The sequence below is a fragment of the Dermochelys coriacea genome, chromosome 7, assembly GCF_009764565.3.
Source record: "Dermochelys coriacea isolate rDerCor1 chromosome 7, rDerCor1.pri.v4, whole genome shotgun sequence".
Classification (NCBI taxonomy): Eukaryota; Metazoa; Chordata; order Testudines; family Dermochelyidae; genus Dermochelys; species Dermochelys coriacea.
The window spans coordinates 84,052,906-84,068,081 of record NC_050074.1 but is presented as its reverse complement, the minus strand read 5'-3'; the positions used below and the strand labels follow the sequence as shown (position 1 = coordinate 84,068,081).

The following is a 15,176-nucleotide window of genomic DNA, read 5'->3' as shown; positions in this document are numbered from 1 at the left end:
GCTGATAGAATTGCAGCCGCTCCGGGCTCGCTGCTGGGGCATAGATGTTGACGAGGTTGACTACGAGCCCCTCCATGTGGACCCGGAGGTGCAGCAGGCGACCCGGCACAGCCTCGGCGACCCCCAGCACCTCGGGCCGTAGTTCGGGGGAGAACAGGGTCGCCACTCCACCCATATGAACTGTGAGGTGGCTAAAGTAGACCCTGTCCCCCCAATCCAGCCGCCAGCTGTCTTCGGCGGTCGGATCCGTATGGGTCTCCTGCAGGAAAACCACAGAGTACCTCCCCTCTCGAAGGAAGGAGAGCACCTGGGACCTGCGGAGACCCATCTTACAGCCACGGGTGTTCAATGTTGCGATGGTAAAGGGTGCCATGAGGAAGGCTGGGGGGGATCCTCGCCGGCAGGGATGCTCGTGGCTCCCGGCGGGCCGCGCAGCAGTCCGTGACCCACCCCGTAGGTGAGTAAGGAGTCACGGAAGTGGCGGACCCGCTGGTAGGCCGCGGCGCCCTGTCTCCCGGTCCTTTTCCCCTCCCCCATGAGGGCCCTTGCGGCCCGGAGGATTTGATTAAAGTCCCCCCATCGCTGCAGGGCAAGCTGGACTTTGTTGCGGGAGCCACGGACGTCTTCTAGGAACTCCCGCAACTCCTCTCGCAGCGCATGGGGGGCTGGGGTTATGGTCTGGTTGCTTCCCGATGGGGCCCTTGGTACAGCCCCTGGCCCAGCGAGATGGACAGACAGGGTGCGGACCCCCGACGGGGCTCTTGATGGGTTGACCGGAATGCTGGGGCGATAGGGGGCGGCGGAGGGAGGATAGCAGCCCCTGGTGGGTCGGGACGGGCAAACACAAAGGCCATTCCCTGGGAGTCATCTGTTGGAAAGGGGAAGGAGACTGTCCCAGGGGTGGCAATAATATCTCGGGAGGTGGGTGGGAGAAGGGCAGGGGCAGGGGTAGAGGTGAGAGTCTGGGTCGGGAGAGGGCTCTCACTGATGCCGGGCGCAAGCTCTCTGGTGGATTTGGCAGCCATGGCATCAGGAGGTGGACTTTCTTCTGTAGGGTCCTCTCCCGGAAAGGAGGTTGAATGCTCCTCACCAGCGAGGGATGCCCCTGGTGGCTCAGGTTCCAGCCGCGTGGCACTGGCCGTCGCCTCAACTGGCTCGGCGGCTCTCAGCGGGGTGCCCTCTGCAGCCGGGTTGATGGAGGAGTCCAGGGGCTCCTCGGAGGTGGGAGCAGAAGCAACAGTTAGGGGGAGGGAACATGGGGAAAGGGGGGCTGGAATGAAGTCGCCCAGATCGAGGCCCGCTGGCATAGGATCGTCCTCCCCCTGGGTGACCGGGGTCAGACCCAGGGCCTCGATCTCCTCATATATAGAGGGGAAATTGTTTTCCGCTACCCCGGGATTCTCCCCGCCGGCACCTGACGTGACGGTTACTTCGGGGCACACTGGGGTTTCAGATGGTGCCTCGGGGGTCTTGGAGGGGAGGGACTCCCGTGGAGGGGAGATGCCGCCTTCCAGTGCTGCCACGTCTTCCCTAGCCGGCTCTGGTGGATGGAACACACCCGTGGGTAAAGCGGAAGGCTCGGCATCGGTGCCCCCCTTTCTGGTCTTCCGGGGGGCCTCCGCGTCACATGGGAGGAGCGGAGCTCGAGCCTTCCGCTTGCCCCGCTTCCCCTGGACTAGGGCCCAGCCCTCCATGGCATCATCCGGGAGCTGGCTAGCAGGGGTTGTGTCAGGGGGCAGAGGCGATGGCTCAGGGACTCGAGGGGGTAACGGTGGGGCAGCACAAGGGAGGGAAGATTCCCCTTGGGGCGGGCCCTCTCCCATGCTTGGTGGTGTCCCTGCCGCACCCTCCTCCACAGGCCCCGCCAGATTGCAAACAGCGGGGGCGGGGTTCTCCCGCTCGTTTGGGCATAGTGGGGGAGGTGCCCCTTGGGCCCGAGTGGGAGCAACGGTGGACTGGGAAGGAGGAGGGGCGGTTTCGGGCGCTGGGCAGCCAGGGGCGTTGGCGATGACGGGGCCGGTGCCCTGCCGGGGCTCGGGGATCCTGGATGGCCCTTCTTCCTGGGCCAGGGGGCAGTCCCTCCGGACGTGCCCCATCGCCCGGCAGAGGTAGCACCGGGCCTCCCCCGTGGAATAATGCACCCTGTAACGGGCCCCCTGGTAGGGGACTAGGAAGGACCCTTCCAGTGCCTCTCCGTCGCGCGCCGCCGGCGGCAGTTGAAGCTGCACTTGCCGGCGGAACGAGAGGACGTGACGGAGGGCGGGGTCTTTGCAGCCCAACGGGAGAGGGCTGATGACAGAGATGGGCTTTCCCAAGGTAGAAAGGGCGGGTAACAGGGCGACATTGGGGAGAAAGGGAGGGACGGAGGTCAGGACCAGGCGGACGCTCAGGTCCTCTAGCGGCTCTAAGGGGACGAACACACCCCCCACCGCCAGGCCCTTCTCCACCGCCTCCTGGGCGGCAGCCTCCGATGCTAGGAAGAAGACGACCTTGCCATACATTTTGGAGGCCGCCACAATGGCCGTGGGCCCCACCACCCTCGCCAACGCCCGCACATAGGTCTCCACGTGGGGTAAAGCGGGCACCAGGAGGCAACGGACGCCGTGCTTCCTGGTCATGGTGGGAAAGGGGCCCCGGCCGCTATAGATGGTAGCGGAGGTGGTGGGCTGGAGAAATGACGTAGTGGCAGGCGAAGGGGCTGCCGCCACCTGGGCGTATGCTCTGGGGGCCTGGGGAGGGACACCTGCAGAGCTGGGGGAGGGAACAGCGGGGAGGGGCGCCCCAGCTGGAGATGGGGCCGGGGCATTGGGGGCAGCCCCTGCCATGGAGGGCCTGGCCTTTTTAGCGGGGCCCTTCCCCTTCTTCTTCCCCTGGCCTTCCCGCCGGCTGGGGGGACTCCCCCCAAATCTGAGGGGGTGAGAGACGTGGCAGCAGTGGAGGTCACCCCGGTGTCCGTCGCTGCTGGTGCCCCAGCGGGGGCGATGGCAGATGGTTTGGCAGCGGAGGTAGAAGCTTGGGGGGGTGACAGAGGGGCAGGCGGGGGAGGGGGAGCTCGGGCTCCTGGAGAGGTCTCACCCGTCTCATCCCCCGCCATCATGAGCAAGGAGGAAAGGGGGGACACCAAAAGGAGGAGGGGAGAGGGGAAGCAGGTCGACCACTCCTCCCCGCTAGGCTGCAGGCAGGGGAGGAGGGCGCCAAAAGGGGTGGGCTGGACGGGGGGCAATCAGGGGTTAGGGGTCAGTCACCGACACAAGGTGGAAATTCCGGCTCCTCTTGGTGCACTACGGGGGGGGGGGGGATTCAACAACATTGAGGGTGCAGTGAAGAGGGTTGCAACTAAAAAGGGGAATTGCACAAGCGCATGGGAGGGGGCATGGGCACACGGAGCTAGGGGCTAAGCGGTCTGGGGGTAGAACAGGGAAACCAAGGGGCTAGCTTCAGAGGCTGGGGCGGGGCAAACAAACAAAGGCTGCAGAAGGAAATGGGCGGGGCAGGCAAACAAACTGAAGCTAGTAAGGGGGGCTGGAGCAAAAGAGGAGGCAAAGCAAGTGGCAAATGGGGCAGGTAGTAAAGGGCAAAGCTGGGGGTTAGGCAGTCCGGGGGGGCACATGTGCCCATGTGCACTTGCACAAGTCTTTTTTAGCTGGCTGCTGCTTTTGGCCCAAAGGGTGGAAATAGGGCGTGGCAAGCCAAGCAAGCAGCTGAGTCCAGAGGCAGGAGCTGAGGCAGATGGTATACAGCCAGTGGGGGTGGTGGAGGGGGCAGCGGTGGTGGTAATAGTGGTGGGGGTTGGGGGGGACACACAGATGGATCGGGGGGCAGCTCCACACCACACCCCCTGTGTCCCTACAAACACAGTCAAAACCCCCACCACAAGAGCACAGTTTGGAAATTACTCAGTCTTAGGGCCCCCTCCCCGGTGGTCTGCAAAGTCTCTAGGTGCTGCCTCACTGGCAGATGATCCTCTTCTTCTCCTCCTCGGGCTTCAGCAGCTCCAGGCAGCGGCCTCTGCAGCAGCAGCAGCTCCAGGAACTCCAGGTGGTCGTCCAGGCAGGCAGAATGGACCCCTCTCAGGTGGTGGTGCTGGTGGTGGTATCCACAACAGCAGTGGCTGGGGTTCCCACTCTTCCTCTCTGGGGAGTGGGCTAGCAGCCCCCCCCCCGGGGCTGCAGTTGGAGCAGTAGCAGCACCTGAGAGTGGGGGGTCTAGCAGCCAGGTAGCAGAGTAGGGGTGGTGTCTGGCGCAGCCAGGGGAGCAGCTGGAGCAGGAGGGAGAGCTTCGGGCCTAGTAGCAGCAGGAATAGTAGCTTCCCACCTCCCTCCAAGCTAGAAGGCTATGGGAGAGCAGTGGGGGAGGGAGGGAGGGAGAGAGAGAGAGAGATTCGCTCCAGGCTGAACAAATCCCTGGTACCGGGATCAGTGAAATGGAAGCTGCTCCAAGTCAATTAAGACATCTGGGGCCAATTAAGAACTTTCCAGAAGGCAGGGAGAAGGCTAGGTTTTTTGGGACACCTGAAGCCAATCAGGGGCTGGCTGAAACTAGTTAAAAGCCTCCCAGTTAGTCAGGTGGGTGTGCATGTCAGGAGCTGTGGGAAGAAGTTGTGTTGTTAGAGAGGCTGAGTTGTACACCCCATATCAGGTACAAGGAAGGAGGCCCTGAGGTAAGGGTGAAGTGGAGTTTGAGGAAGCAAGGGCTGCTATGGGGGAAGTAGCCCAGGGTATTGTACGTGTCATGTTTCTAAAAGGTCAGTTACTATAGCTGATACTCTTAGGGTCTCTGGGCTGGAGCCCAGAGTAGAGGGTGGGCCTGGGATCCTCCTCCTCCCACATCTTTGCCCCGATTAATCACTGAGACTGGGAGACAATAGAGACTGTGCAAGGAAGGATAACTTCTCCTCATCTCCCTTGCTGGCTTATGATGAGACTGGCTCACTAGACTGTGACCCTTTTCTCTAGAGAAAGAAGGGTTACGTGGAGGGTCACAGTGAGCCTCTGAGGCTAGCAAAGTCCACCAGGAAATGCGGGACCCACGGAGGCAAGGACAGAGCTTTGTCACACCTTATAAAAGTTGTGAACATGGGGTACAGGGTGTCACAGTAGGATATTATATACTTGAGGAGACATGCAGGGAAGAGCCTATGTTCCCAACATCCTATGTATCTAACATCAGTAGGAAGTCAGCAGCAACTCCAGGCAGTTAGATCATTTAAAATCTTAAATATAATACTAAATGTCCACCTTCAATTAATGTACTCAGGAAACGTCACTTGCAATTACATGCACAAAGAGAGGTGTGAGCAGAGTCTCTGAATACTATGCTAAGCTATTCAAGATGCTGAAAAGGATGGCTTCTGGAGGTGGATAATTGCTGGAAAATGGATAAAAGTAATAAAAATTACAGGTTTGGTGACAACTAATGATGGTCCTGTCCTACCTCCCTTCACACTACTGAGGTATCTGCAGTCTAAATCCTCAAGGAAGATCTGCCCTCATTATGATCATTCCAACAGATGTTTGCATTTATCCCTCTCTAGCCTCTTGTTTAAAAACAATGCGCTGTATGCTCATGCCTCAGTGACTAGCCAAGCACCCGAGAAGTGGTTGTGTGTGCACCCCTTGTTTTGTGGTGGTGCTCTTAGTATGGAATTGTTAACATGTTATCTGTTCTTGTGCTGCTTTCCTTGCAGCCCATGGCAGGGAGGGAGGGATGGAAGGAGGAGGTGTGTCGGGTGTGGGAGGAATTGTCTCCCTACCGTTGAATGTTAGAGATGCTGGGCTGGTCTGAGCTGTGAGGCAGCCTACGTAAGGCAACTGTAAATTAGAATAGCCCCCAAGTCTGCTGTAGTTTTTTGTGGGGGCCACTCTGTGCTCAGTCAGCCCAGAATCTGAGTGGCACAAAAGTGGTTTAAAGACACCTTTGCTGTCTAACCTCCTGGGCTCCACGTTCAGTTTCTTGAATACTAATTCTGTTTCAAGCATAGTGAAAGTTAGTCTGGTATCCCCATAATCCCTAGTGGGTGTCTGTCCACAAAAAGCACCCTGCAATTTGGTACAATTTAGTGTTATTAGCAGTCTCTGCTCAAGGCCCAGAAATGCAGTGAGAGCATGTTGCCAGTGAAGACCGAGAGAGACATTGACAGATGGGTGAAATGGAGCTCTAGGATTGAAATGAGAGTGGATGCACTGGTAGAACTGTGTGAAGGAAGCATGCATAGTAGCTGTTCAGTTGTCAGAGTCTAGCTATTATTATTATTCCTGTCACTTCCATAAGCAGTAAAACTCAGTAGCAACAACTTAAACAACATGAAAGTAAAGTGCCTGACAGCTCTGAGGATGGATGTTGGCAGATTTTTACCAAAAAAGTTGCATGGATTATCTCTGTTTCTAGTGATTGGCACAGCTGGATGCTGCCACTTTTACTGAACTAATTCGACTTTCCCATATGCAACAATTCCTTCCCTACAAGGGGTGCAGCTTTAGGAAATGTACACTCAGCATGGCAGTAGTAGCTTTGCTGAAGAGAGCAGTAAAGCCATCCTCAATTCCACCCCTGCTACTTAGAGCATGGATTGTTTGTTTGAAAAATTGCAACATACTTAAATATCTTTTGAGGGTAAATTTTTAAAGTGAGCAGAGATGGGACCGTGACACAGACTTTCTAAAGACGAACAATGCCATTTGGCAATAAGAAGCTGATTAGTTCCATGAGTCTGACATTTCCTCCTGTTCTTCCACTCATTCTTTATTTCTTGCTTATGTTGTTCTAGGCTCGTCAGTGACCCAGTTGCTTGCCCGGGACCTAGACAATGACCATCTTGTGTTTGGTGTGGTCGGGGAGGAGGCCAGCAGATTCTTCGCAGTGGAAAGTGTGACTGGAGTTGTATGGCTCAGGCAGCCCTTGGACAGAGAGGTAATGTCATTTGCTGCTAGAAGACAAGCTGCTACACCTTGATGTGTTATTTGTCAGAAATATTCCCTTTCGAAGGCACCTGGTAACCGGAGGGAAGGGGCAAATGGAGAGGCCTTGACCAAATATCAGAATGGAAATTATTGCTCATTTTTCTTTCTGCTTCTTGTATGGGGTGATCAGGAGCTTTCTCAAAGCCCTACCTGTGAAGAGTGAGCTCTCCCTGTATGGTAACTTTTGAAGTTTAGGCATTCATTTTTTTTTTAAATGATCAATCGAAATTTTCCACAGAAAGCCAATGCTGTGTGTGATGAAAATTCATTGAATTGAAAATCCAATTTTCTGTTGAAAAAACTTTCAGTGCACAATTTTTGTCCAGCCCTAAATGAGCCTTTCCATAACAAGGTGGGCACACATCCCCTTCTGGTACTCTGAACCCTTGATCCATACTTCATGGTAGTGTAAGGAGCTGTGTTGATACCCAATTCTGCAAATGTGTGTGTGGACTGGGCTGTGGTTTATATACCAGCATGAGCCAATCAATGGGCAGTGGGGAGCCACCACTCAGACCCTGCGTTCTGGTATTTTCTGCAGTGCCTAACTTCACAGGGTTCTCCAGCAGAAACCCAGCCTAAGCTTTCAGTGCTAATGCAGATGTGTCAGTGGCTCAGAACCCACATGGTCCCAGGTTTTAGTCCCACAGGTTCTTACATCTACCACTTCAAGTCCCCCTTTGGGGTGTTGCTGGTCCAGGCTTGTCTGGATGAATTCTGTGGAATTTCTCCAGCAGGTCAAGGGCATGGACAGAGGAAGCAGGCTCCCAAGTGTGCTCCTTGGGGCCATAGCGACCAGGTAGGGCAGGTGGCCATGCGTCCATTGGAAATCGAGGACAGCATGCACTTTATACTCTTTATTACTCTGGATTTCAGCTGGTGGAGGCAGTGTGTGGTTTGATTAAGGAAGGGCTTCAAAAAGGAAACATAAAAAATTGGGTGTATTTTGAGAGACTGGGGAAGCTATAGTTTAAAGGTAACTGAGTTAATGGGCTGGCATATCAGGAAAGGTTCCAGGAACTGGTGGACCAATTTCCAGAAGGGTCAACTGGTATGGAGATGTTTGGTGGTGAGCCACACCTTCTGGCCTAATGCAAATGTTGGAGCTTCTTGTCGCTGATGGTCTGCATGCCTCTTGCAAGCCTTCGGTGCCTCTTCTAGATGGTTCCTGAGCTCCTCCTGAATGACGTGGATCTGTTGGACCCATTGGTGGCAGCTGGATTCAGGGAGGCTGCTGGTAGTGTCGGGTGAAAAGGGGTGGAACCTCTAATTAGCCAAGAAGGGGCTCCGACCTGTAGAGGCATGGTCAGTGTTGTATGAAAACTCTGCACATGGCAGGAGTCTCCAGGTGCTGAGGGGTTTGGTCCAGGACATCTTGGTATGTGCATAGGAGTGTATTATAAGCTTGGACTTTGGCCTGCATGTGGGGCCATCATTAAAAAGAGGCAACCATGAGGGAAATCTTAAGGTAGCCAAAGTGACCTGCCAATGAAGCAAAAGGGAACAGCCGTAGCACCTTCAGTTGGGCATGTCCCTGGGGGACATGTATGTACTTGCTGAAGTATGTTCTCCTGTCCCTCATGGAACAATGCATCTTAGCCTCTAATGGCATAGACTGTGATCCTTGGGCAAGCAGGGTCTTCTTTTGAATAGACCGGATAAGGGAAAGTACGTCTTGCTGAATTGTGATTTTGACAAAATTACTCTGTTTGAGGAGGTAGGGAGGTTGAAAAGGTTGTTTTCCAAGTAGTCAGCAGCAGCGATCCCTCAAGGTCAAGGATGATCTCTTTCACAGGTTTTATTTTTCATGGGTCCTTTGGTGACTGAGGCATCCAATTCTTGAACCACAGGCTCATTGGCAGACATTGGAGATGGTGTTGGAAAAATAGGGTTGGGCCACAATTGCTACATGACAGTTGTCTTTCCTTTCTTTTCTGGCATTTTTCTACAACTAGGGGAAGGCGACTTTCCTCAAAAGTGGATGTTCCCTCTCTGACAAGTCTTCACCAGTTATCCCTATCCTGGTCTGCTGTCTTCTAGTGCGTTGTGTTAATGCCACATCTCTTGATGTTTATCTTGAGGGTGTCTTTAAAGTGTTTCTTTTGGCCTGCCCTTTTCCTTTCTCCTTTGGTAAACTGGGCATACAGCAACTGATGGCAACCTCTTCAACCTTTCTCGTCTCCATTCCAGAACTAAAGTAATATTGGCAACAATAACTGAACTCCAGTATGCAAATGATTGTGCTGTAGTTGCACATTCAAAGGAGGATCTTCAGACAGCCCTTAATTGCTTCTCTGAAGCTTATAATAGCCTAGGGCTAACTCTGAACATCAGCAAAACAATAGTTTTCCATCAGCTGGTCCCCAGTCAATCATCTGATCCAGCAAGGAAGATCTACATTGACAAAGAAGAACTGGAAAATGTAGAATACTTTGCCTATCTGGGCAGCCATCTCTCACAGAGGGCGACATAAACATCGAGATTCAGCACAGAATTCACTATGCCAGCCTTGCCTTTGGCAGACTGTCTTGCTGGGTGTTCAACAATAACATCAGAATGCATACTAGACTTTTAGTTTATAAATCGGTGGTAATCCCACTCTCCTCTATGGCTGTGAGATTTAGGTGATTTACAGAAAACACCTGAAAAACCTGCAATGCCAGCATCAGCACTTTCTTCAGAAGATCCTCAACATAAAGTGGGAAGATCATTGCACTAATGTCCGTTTCCAAGTAGTATTACTTCTTTCCTAATATGTTAGTTTTCCCATTTCAGTTTCCCAGGCAGTAGGTAGTTGTAAACTTGAATTGAGAGAACATCAAGGCTCATTTTAACTGCCTCTGATTCAAACCGTGGGCCTTGTGAAGGTACTCAAGGTACTTGTGATCTGTAAAAACCTGTACTGGGTCCTGAGCTCCCTCAAAGTGATGACTCCATTCTTCAAATACGGTTTTGATTACAAGCAGCTCCTAGTCCAGTATTTCATAGTCCATCTCTGTGGGGGTGAGTTTCTGAGAGTAGAATGCACAAGAGTACAGAACTGATTGTGGTCCAAATAGCTGTGAGAGTGCTGCCCCAAGACCTAAGTTGGATGCATCTGCTTCCACTGTAAAAGGGCACATTGGGTCAGGGTGTGCCAGAATCAGGGCCATGGTGAAGGTGGTCTTGAACTGGTCCAAAAGAAAGCTGAACTTTTTAGGCAGCCATATGAATTGAATGGCTCTATGAAGGAGGGAAATCAGTGGGGCTATTTGTTCAGAGAAGTTGGAGATGAATTTCCTAGAAAAATTCATAAAGGCCAGAAAGCACTGAAATCCTTTGAGGGTCCACCTCTGCTGTCTGTTTGTGGATGGCTTTCACCTTTTTCAGGTCCATTTGAATGCCCTACGAGGAGATGACGTTGCATAGAAATTCCATGGTGGTCTGGTCGAAGGTGGACTTCTGTAGTTTGGCTTACAAACAATGTTTCCATAGTCTCTCAAGGACAGAACAGACATGATGTCTGTGCTGCTCAGAGTTCTCAGAAAACACCATCAAGGTAGATGATCACACACTGGTCCAGGATGTCCCTGAACACATCACTTAGGAAATGTTGAAATGTCGCAGGGCAGGGTATTGGTTAATCCAAATGGCATTCCTAAGTATTCGAAGTGCCCATATTGGATATGAAAAGCGCTTTTCCATTCATCCATAGGTCTTATTCACAGTAGAGTGTATATCCCTTAAATATCTAGTTTAGTGACGATCCTGGTAGTCTTCAGGTGGTCCAACAATTCTGGGATGAGGGGCAGGGAGTACCAGTTTCAAATAGTCACCTGTGTCAATGGATGATAGTCTACACAGAGGTATAGTGACCTATCCTTTTTTTTTTTTTTTTTTTTTTTTTTTTTTTGCACAAAGAGGACTCGTGTCCCCACTGGAGAGGTGGATCTCTGAATGAAGCCCCTGACGAGACTTTCCTGGTTATATGCACATGGTGCCCCTAGCTCTGGTTTAGACATGGTGTATATCCATCCATAGGGCACCTTTTCCCAGGGTTATAGGTCTATTGGACAGTCATGGTCCCTGTGAGGAAATAACAAACCCACATTTTTCTTTCCAAACACATCCAGATAGTTTTGATACTTGGAGCCCGAGGTTCTGGTTTAAAGCTACTCCCTTCTGGTTAGCCCCTGTTGTCCAGGGTTTCACTTCTGTCACCTGTGGAGGGGCTGGATTGGGATGGGAGTGGGCAAAGCTGATCTGAGCAAACTTTTAGGACAAGGTGGTGAGTGGTCTATGTGTCAGTTACCAAGTTGCAGGCAGGAGAATAGTAAAGGGGTTGGGATCGAGTCAGGTCAGGGTACCAGGAAGTCAGGGTTAGGTACCAAGTTGCAGACAGCAGGCAGATAGCAGCGTCGGGGACAAACTGTTGTCAGAAGAAAAGTAGTATTTGTGGCACCTTAGAGACTAACAAATACAGACTAACACGGCTGCTACTCTGAAACCTGTCATTATGCAAGGCACTGAATTTAGCTGTATAGAATGGAAATCTATCAACTTCATGAAAAAACTTGTACAGATACAGACAGACATCATCTTCCTCTCCAAATGCAAACAGATGGACATCATACCAAAAGGACTGAAGGTAAAAAATCCATTACAATCTACATACCACACAGACTATGCTGACAGCTTGTGCCACACACTCTCAAAGAAACTGCAGAACCACCTGATCAACATCCTCTACAGCAAACAGGGAAAGATTAAGAATGCGCTCTCAAAACTGGATACTCTCATAAAGGACCAACCTTCCACACAAACTTCCTCTCGGCTGGACTTTACAAAAACTAGACAAGCCATTTACAACACACACTTTGCTTCTCTACAAAAGAAAAAGGACACTAAGCTATCTAAACTACTACATGCCACAAGGGGCCACAACAGTGGTTCCTGTAACCCACCCAGCAATATTGTTAATCTATCCAACTATACTCTTAGCCCAGCAGAAGAATCTGTCCTATCTCAGGGCCTCTCCTTTTGCCCCTCCACCCCCACGAACATGATACAGTTCTGTGGTGACCTAGAATCCTATTTTCGACGTCTCCGACTCAAGGAATATTTCCATCACACCTCTGACCAACATATTAACCCACAGAGACCTTCCTACCAACATTACAAAAAGAAGGATTCTGGTTGGACTCCTCCTGAAGGTCGAAACAGCAGACTGGACTTCTACATAGAGTGCTTCCGCCAACGTGCACGGGCTGAAATTGTGGAAAAGCAGTATCACTTGCCCCATAACCTCAGTCGTGCAGAACACAATGTCATCCACAGCCTCAGAAACAACTCTGACATCATAATCAAAAAGGTTGACAAAGGAGGTGCTGTCGTCATCATGAATAGGTCGGAATATGAACAAGAGGCTACTAGGCAGTTCTCCAACACCACTTTCTACAAGCCATTACCCTCTGATCCCACTGAGGGTTATCAAAAGAAACTACAGCATTTGCTCAAGAAACTCCCTGAAAAAAGCACAAGAACAAATCCGCACAGACACACCCCTGGAACCCCGACCTGGGGTATTCTATCTGCTACCCAAGATCCATAAACCTGGAAATCCTGGACGCCCCATTGTCTCAGGCATTGGCACCCTGACAGCAGGATTGTCTGGCTATGTTGACTCCCTCCTCAGGCCCTACTTTACCAGCACTCCTAGCTATCTTCGAGACACCACTGACTTCCTGAGGAAACTACAATCCATCGGTAATCTTCTTAAAAAACACCATCCTAGCCACTATGGATGTAGAAGCCCTTTACACCAACATTCCACACGAAGATGGACTACAAGCTGTCGGGAACAGTATCCCCGATAATGTCAAGGCTAACCTGGTAGCTGAACTTTGTGACTTTGTCCTCACCCATAACTATTTCACATTTGGGGAGAATATATACCTTCAGTGGCACTGCGATGGGTACCTGCATGGCCCCACAGTATGCCAACATTTTTATGGCTGACTTAGAACAACGCTTCCTCAGCTCTCATCCCCTAATGCCCCTACTCTACTTGCGCTACATTGATGACATCTTCATCATCTGGACCCATGGAAAAGAAGCCTTTGAGGAACTCCACCATGATTTCAACAATTTCCATCCCACCATCAACCTCAGCCTGGACCAGTCCACACAAGAGATCCACTTCCTGGACACTTTGGTGCTAATAAGCGATGGTCACATAAACACCACCCTATATCGGAAACCTACTGACCGCTATTCCGACTTACATGCCTCTAGCTTTCATCCAGATCACACCACACGATCCATTGTCTACAGCCAAGCTCTACGATATAACCACATTTGCTCCAACCCCACAGACAAACACCTACAAGATCTCTATCATGCGTTCCTACAACTACAATACCCACTTGCTGAAGTGAAGAAACAGATTGACAGAGCCAGAAGAGTACCCAGAAGTCACCTACTACAGGACAGGCCCAACAAGGAAAATAACAGAACGCCACTAGCCATCACCTTCAGCCCCCAACTAAATCTCTCCAACGTATCATCAAGGATCTACAACCTATCATGAAGGACGACCCATCACTCTCACTGATCTTGGGAGACAGGCCAGTCCTTGCTTACAGATAGCCCCCCAACCTTAAGCAAATACTCACCAGCAACCACACAACAAAACCACTAACCCAGGAACCTATCCTTGCAACAAAGCCCGTTGCCAACTCTGTCCACATATCTATTCAGGGGATACCATCATAGGGCCTAATCACATCAGCCACACTATCAGAGGCTCGTTCACCTGCACATTTACCAATGTGATATATGCCATCACGTGCCAGCAATGCCCCTCTGCCATGTACATTGGTCAAACTGGACAGTCTCTACGTAAAAGAATGAATGGACACAAATCAGACGTCAAGAATTATAACATTCAAAAACCAGTTGGAGAACACTTCAATCTCTCTGGTCACTCGATCACAGACCTGAGAGTGGCTATGCTTCAACAAAAAAACTTCACAAACAGACTCCAAGGAGAGACTGCTGAATTGGAATTTGCAAACTGGATTCAATTAATTTAGGCTTGAATAGAGACTGGGAATGGATGAGTCATTACACAAAGTAAAACTATTTCCCCATATTATTTCTCCCCTCCCACCCCACCCCCCACTGTTCCTCAGACATTCTTGTTAACTGCTGGAAATGGCCCACCTTGCTTGTCACCACGAAAGGTTTTCCTCCTTCCCCTCCCCACCCCCGCTGGAGATGGCTCATCTTAAGTGATCACTCTCCTTACAGTGTGTATGATAAAAACCCATTGTTTCATGTTCTCTGTGTATATAAATCTCCCCACTGTATTTTCCACCGAATGCATCCGATGAAGTGAGCTGTAGCTCACAAAAGCTTATGCTCTAATAAATTTGTTAGTCTCTAAGGTGCCACAAGTCCTCCTTTTCTTTTTGCGAATACAGACTAACACGGCTGCTACTCTGAATATTGTCAGAAGCTGGACTATAGAATCCTCAGCAAGGCAAGGTCTGGAGCAGAAGTAACTGGTTAGTTCTGCCTCATTACCTACGCTGGATTTCACAGTCGTGATCTACTGTAATGTTAACAAAAAATTAAATTAACACTAACTGCCAGAGAGCACAGCACTCAGAGGCTCAGGGAAGATTACGTGCTCAGCCTGTCCCCTTTTAAGCCTACACTTCAAGTTCAATTTTAACTTCTAAAGAAAATCTGAACCTGCATTTAGGATCTTATTTAAAGAGATACTGGGTGTCACTACTCATATTGACTTCTGCTGTGTGTACATGGCTTCTTCTCTCAAGATCAGGCACTTGGATACTAAAATTGGCATGATCTCATAGATAAATGACCATTTTACATACTCCCAGGCAATGCCTATTTGAGTGTCTAAATCTAAGGGATAGATGTCCTATTTAGGTGCCCAATTTATGTGCCCATCTTTGAAAGTTGAGCTTTGCTGGTTCCTTGGCTGCTGCATCTCCCCTGTTTCTGATGAGAGGGAGGATGGTTTCCTATGATGAAGTCACTGGTGGAACTCTGGAGATTTTGGATCTCTTCCCGCTCTGCCACAGATTTCCTGTGTGACCTGGGGCGAAGGACTTAATCTTCCCTGTGCCTCATTTCCCTATCTATAAAACAGAGAAAGTACTTCCCTACCTCACAGAGGCGTGTGAGGCTAAAATCCACTCATGCTGG

General features: G+C 50.8%; 1 protein-coding gene across 2 annotated transcripts in view; it reads left to right on the top strand.

Annotated features, from left to right (window-relative positions):
• CDH23 (cadherin related 23) overlaps window positions 1-15,176 on the top strand; it is a 555,581-nt gene that overhangs the window by 133,287 nt on the left and 407,118 nt on the right. For both annotated transcript variants that reach the window (XM_043519492.1, XM_038408394.2), the window contains one exon: window positions 6,767-6,909. In XM_043519492.1, coding sequence (XP_043375427.1) covers window positions 6,767-6,909 — 143 coding nt within the window. The remainder of the gene's footprint in view (window positions 1-6,766; window positions 6,910-15,176) is intronic.